Here is a 5,647-nt window from a genome sequence, read left to right as displayed (position 1 = left end):
GAACCAGTCCTCCAAAGCTCTCCGAGAGGCTGGCAGCCTCCGCCGTAGTCTTGCCATCAGCCGGGGACGCCGAAGCACCCCGGGCCGTTGAATCCCCTGCTGCCGCCGGCGCAGACGCCGTTGTCGTATGCTTGCGGGGGGTGGCCTCCCGACTCGCCGTGGTCGCCCCTCTGATCTCGTTCGCCGCCATGGACACACCACACGAGCGCTCCTGAAGAAAACCTTCGCCGATCAACCGCGGGAACAGCGCTGTCGCCGTTCGAGCAGTCACCGGAGATCCAATCTCACCCCCGTGCGGAAAAACCTAACCCTAGCGGCGGCCTAGCAATCGCCTTGCGATCGCCTTCCCCGTCGCCCTTAGGTATTCCTGACGTGGTGGACCCTCCTCCTCGTTTCGTTTCGGCATCGACTTGTTAGTACTGGTGAATCAGTAGATGTGTTTGCTTGTTTGTTCCATGGAAACGGTAGATAAAACTGTATAGTTACTGAAGCTTGTGGTGTTCTCTTGTGACTTCTCATGAGGAGCAGTGCATGGAGTGACTGGCACTGAATGAGCCTGGAGCTGCAATCTGAGCTGAGTTCTGGAATGCTGTTGAATGGTTGGTGACCTGAGTTTCCAAAATTCGACCAGCAAATGTCTATAAAAGTCACGTGCTATTTTCTGTACTAGATTTTGCATGAATGCTACTGTTATCGTATTTCTTTTTCTCAAGAACCAAGTTTTGGTTGATGGCATAGACGATCGATTATAATAGTTGGACAGATGTACTGTACTGTATGTTGTACTTCCTCTGTAAACTAATATAAGAGCGTTTAGATCACTAAAGTAGTAATCTAAACGTTCTTATATTAGTTTACGGAGGGAGTAGTTGAACAGCCAAGCAAAATCGCAACTGTTGCCGCTTCCTCTCTCCTGGGAGCGTTTAAATTGCCAGTCATCGTGTGTTGTCATCAATTTATTGTGGGGAATCAAGTTCTAGTGTTTGAAGGAAATAATTATCTTAGAGCAATTTATCACAACATGTTTATCGCACTGAAGAGCAATTTATCACACCATGCTTCAGATGAGGGGATGCTTCATATTCACAACATGTTTATCGCACTGAAGAGCAATTTATCACACCATGCTTCAGAATGACAAATAGGGGTTATCCACATAGTATTTACTTTCAGCTGGAGGTTACATTACATTTGGAGAGTAAAAAGAAATAGTAAAATTAAAATAGGACATTTCTTAGCATTCCTATGTACAGATGCTATATCAAGCCATTCCACTAATCTACTGGTTTGTAAATCAACACACACTTCCATCAAATCCCTAGGAACAGACACTGCATCAACCAATAGTCCAATGCTACTCCAATATCATTAGAAAGAATATGTCATCTAATTACTTACTAGCCACCACCACACTTCAACTAGCAGCACAATAGTCTCATATCAAGATTCAGAGGGGTGTCCACATCTGTGACAAGCCGTTCTCCTGGTTCCAGTTTGGGGTCAACTCCAACTTGGAATTGCTGTTACTTGACATGTTGCTCAGAGATGTCCTGATGGCCTTCTTCTCAGGGTTGTCCCAGCCCAGCAGGTCCCCGAAGCTCATCGATCCCCTGAGGGGTAGTGCCGGCAGGCCGGAGAAGCAGGACACTTGCTCGATGGTGTTCATCGCGGTGCCGCTGTCGAAGGCGATGTACGCGTCGATGAGGGGCGCGAGCGGTGGCATAGTCGGAAGGTCCAGCTCGCTAAAAAATGTGCAGGCTTCTTCAGATGGTGGCCTTGGGCTGCTTGTTCTGCTCTTGTAGAACACCCTGCATAGCACCCAGTCTTCCTGTGTTTTTTTTTGAAAAAAAAGGATGGCAAGGTTAAAATGGTAAGTGCAAGTTCATCTATGTATATAACAATTGAAACTTAAAAAGTATTCCTTGAACTGTCAATCTCATATGAAGTACTTAGTAGGTTAGGCTAAGAAGGCTTCATTGATTAAACTAATTCAGTAGCCAATCTCCGCAGCAATCTGGTTACTTTATGAAATTCTTTTCCTGGAAGTTAGTTAACTTGAAGAAATAGCAATCACAGGGACATCAATAATTTTAAACTGTCACCTTGCAGTAAAGAACTAGCACATGCGAGTCAGATTAATCCTTATCAAGGGAATGTTTAGTAAATTATTAATTAATTTCATTTAGTTAGTTGGTTGCCTGACGTAAACACTGGAACGATCATTTCAGCGACATGGACTGTGGAGTTGACCTGAATGTTAAAATTGGCAACTTGCAGGCTGTACAATTAATTAGAACGGCCCGAGTCAGAGAAGATCACTCGTTCAACAGAAACAGTAGAGATCATACGAAATTCTAGCTCGACATACAAGGCGACGACGACGCGTATGATGACGGTTATATAAATGGGCTGACACGAGGAATACGTATGCCCTCATTCTAAAATACACGCGTAGATCAATAGATGCAGCTTTGATTGTTTTTATTTTTCTTTTGGGGGTAATAGATTCAGCTTTGACTGTTCGTATACGAACATTTTACTAGTTAATAATTTTGAAAGTTCCCTAAAAAAAGAATTTTGAAAGTATGCATTTACATAGTATATTTTTATTGCAATTAAATTTACAGAAACTTAAATTGCACACTTTGTAGAACGAACGTAGTTTCGTGGGGAAAAACAGGTAGTGATATCTATCTCAGCCACAAAATTATGCATTTTCTGTTTTTTTTTCGTGCTAAAAACTAGTATGCAATTTTCACATGTAATGAAATAACGAACCGAAAATGAAAAAAAAAAGGAAAGACAAACTCTCTTCTCTCTCTCCTCCTCAATCCCGCATGAGAGTGGCGTGTCCTAATACCGCCGGGGTCACGCGAACCAGATGAACCCAACACAGAAAAAAGGAAGAGAAGAAGCAGATATGCATATGATGCTACGTACCTTGAGCTGGCACCTCGCCTCGGCGGCGGCGGCGCCGCCCTTCTGCTGCTGGTGGTGGCGGTGTCGCTCCTCCTCGAGGCGGAACTCGTGCATGACCCACTCCGTTCTCGTCCCCTTGGGGGCCCTCCCCTGGTAGAAGACGAGCGTCTTGCGCATCCCCACCAACGCCTCGCCGTGCGCGAGGATGGCGCGGTCCTTGCCGGTGGCCTTCCAGTAGCCGGAGCGCGTGGCGCGGTTGGTGCGCTGGCCGGTGGCGTACTTGCGGTCGCGCAGGCTGAAGAAGTACCACTCCCTGCCGCCCACGCACGCCGCCTCTGCACAAGGAGAAGCAAGACGAATCCATCCAAACATTTTAGCATGCAACCAATCTGTCCAAAATCCAAATATACAGCTTCGGTAAATTAGCAGAAAGTATGATTTCAGCGAGGTGTAGTTGGTTATCACGTCAGTGTAACACATCGAAGGTCTCCGGATTGTTTTCACTCTTTTTTTTTCTCACTTGCAGAAGCAGAATGAATCAATCAACCTTCCCTTCCTTGAAGAAATCATTAAGTTTTTTTTCACAAAAATTAAGTTGGTCGCCAGCGCCATGAACTGCATGCAGGAACAAGAACCAACAGAGCGCCGGGCTAATGGACGAAGAAAGGTTGCTACGAACAGCAGTGACGTCGAGAGATGAGTAGGCACGTAGGAAGTAGGAACGCTTGGCTACGTACCTGGAAGGTCCCATGGCTCGCACTTGTTGAGGTCGACGTCCACGATGTCGACGCCACCGTATGCGCGCCGGCCGGTGAGCTTGTGGAGGAGGTAGTCGAGGACCAGCTCCTCGTCCCGTGGGTGGAACCGGAACCCCGGCGGCATCCTCGCCTCCATCATGCCAATAGAGCTCATCTTCTCGGTCGGATCGCTACACTGCTACCTTAGCCAGAGAGAGGGAGAGATGGAGGGAGGGAGAGAGTTTTGAGACGGGACGATGAAGGGGAGGTACGTACATGTATTAATAGTGCACGCTAGTCAACTGCTAGTGAACAATGCAACCTGCTGCTGCTACTACTACTACTTTTGCATTGATGCTTACGGTTTGAAACCGTAAGTCTTCCAGTATATAATAAAAGGCTATATTCAAAGAAAAAAACCTTTATCCCGCTTTATATATAATGCCACATGGTAAAATGATATATACAAGGTGAAAAAAACACTCACAAAGTAGATTAAAGAAAAAAAATCAGACAACAACGAAAGCAACACAAAGCAATGCACAAGATATGCAGTACTCGACTCCATCAACTTGCCATCGAGCATGAGCACAAAGATTAGCCGAACCCACGCAAGAAACACCAGTGGCCACTGAAGAAGAACGAATTTGCATCTCGTTAAGAAAGCTTCGGACATCATTGCACAACCTCGACCAAACTGTCGCCGAAGAGGGCCCTCTGCCCTCTTGCTCTGGTTAGAGGAGCGCTGATCTTGCCTACAATCAGCAAAGGCCGATGATGTGGACGATGCAGTCACTTGTAAAAGGTAGGAGGCAAACTAAATCGCCTCACACCAAAGCCGAAGAATCTTCGAGCTACGAGTCAAGCTTGCCTAAAGGTACTAAACTCCACGATTCCACCCCAAGAGGTTGTCAGTACCACACATTGTTGCCGGCGAAACCAACAAGATGGATTTGGGTTCTATCGGGAGCTCTGGTACGGTAAGGGGGGTTACACGCCGTTTCAGAGAGAGGCATGATACCCACACGGTCACCATAGACTGCTTCGAGGCTCAGTATCTCGCTCGTGCCACGTCGAGGTACCTAGGCCATCAAACCCACCTCGTGGGAAGGCCCACTGCCACTAGATCTAGGCCTCTAGATTGAGATTTGGGCTCCACCATTGTGGACTACAAAGACCTTCCTAGGATCACCAGTCGATACACCCCTCGTCATCCACACAACCAAGAGAAGTAGCAACAAATGGGGCCACACTGCTAACCGGTGAGCCAATCATGCAACTGTGCCATCCAGGATCACCGCCTTAGGATCCAGGACCGACACCCACAACCTCTAGAGCACATGGTCGTCACCTGCTGAAGGAGGGGAGAAGGTATCCCCTTTCAGCCCCCAGAGCAACAAATGTGGATGGCAATGGACCGGGGCCGGGCTGGCTCCCCATGCCCCACAACAGTTGGGACTAGGCAGCACCGATGCTGATCCACAAGTATAAGAGATGCCTGGCCCGGGCTTATTTGGTCAGAGACCAAGATAAGCCAAAGGACCCGACCCTTGCATCAAAGAAGCTGGACGGGGGTGGGCCTCATCGGCGCCCGCCAGCACTACTTCGTAGGCCACGTGCCCGCTCATCGCCACCAGAAAAACAGGCCGCCGCTGTGCCGAACCAGACCTCTTGAGATCCAGGCGATGGCTAGCCCACGAGACTCGACACTGCAAGCCCCTATGTGACCCCACCTACACCGACCTCCAGGGGACCCCCCTCCTCTCGTCGTCCCACCATTCTAAGTGGATTTATTGGATCTTAGGGAACAACCATAAGTACGGCCGGCCTATAGAACAAGAATGTCACGTTGTCAAGCGGAGCTAAGAAAGTGACTCGAAGCCTAAGGAGGGTGACTCGGGATCACCGAGACCCGCCACTATAACTCCGAGACCTATGCCCCACCTGGCCAACCATTGGAGGAAACAATCGCCGATAGAAAACATACTTTG

The 5,647-nt window shown here is 48.1% G+C and overlaps 1 protein-coding gene across 1 annotated transcript; it reads right to left on the bottom strand.

Annotated features, from left to right (window-relative positions):
- Positions 1-1,132: 1,132 nt before the first annotated feature.
- On the bottom strand, positions 1,133-3,992 carry LOC125521492 (NAC domain-containing protein 21/22-like). Its single transcript, XM_048686544.1, has 3 exons — positions 3,657-3,992; positions 2,941-3,254; positions 1,133-1,828 (listed from the first exon to the last, which is right to left on the bottom strand). The coding sequence occupies exons 1-3, from the start codon at positions 3,829-3,831 to the stop codon at positions 1,448-1,450; spliced, it is 870 nt and encodes a 289-aa protein (XP_048542501.1). The 5' UTR covers positions 3,832-3,992; the 3' UTR covers positions 1,133-1,447.
- Between the last annotated feature and the right edge of the window lie 1,655 nt (positions 3,993-5,647).

The sequence above is a fragment of the Triticum urartu genome, chromosome 7 (assembly GCF_003073215.2).
Source record: "Triticum urartu cultivar G1812 chromosome 7, Tu2.1, whole genome shotgun sequence".
NCBI lineage: Eukaryota > Viridiplantae > Streptophyta > Magnoliopsida > Poales > Poaceae > Triticum > Triticum urartu.
Note: the sequence above shows the minus strand (reverse complement) of the source record. Positions and strands in the feature narration are given on the sequence as shown.

Coding starts and splice junctions, on each gene's coding strand:
- LOC125521492 (XM_048686544.1), bottom strand. CDS start 3,831: ATGAGCTCTATTGGCATGATGGAGGCGAGGATGCCGCCGGGGTTCCGG. Junction 3,255..3,656: donor CGAGCCATGGGACCTTCCAG/GTACGTAGCCAA, acceptor CTCCTTGTGCAG/AGGCGGCGTGCGTGGGCGGC. Junction 1,829..2,940: donor AGGCGAGGTGCCAGCTCAAG/GTACGTAGCATC, acceptor AAAAAAACACAG/GAAGACTGGGTGCTATGCAG.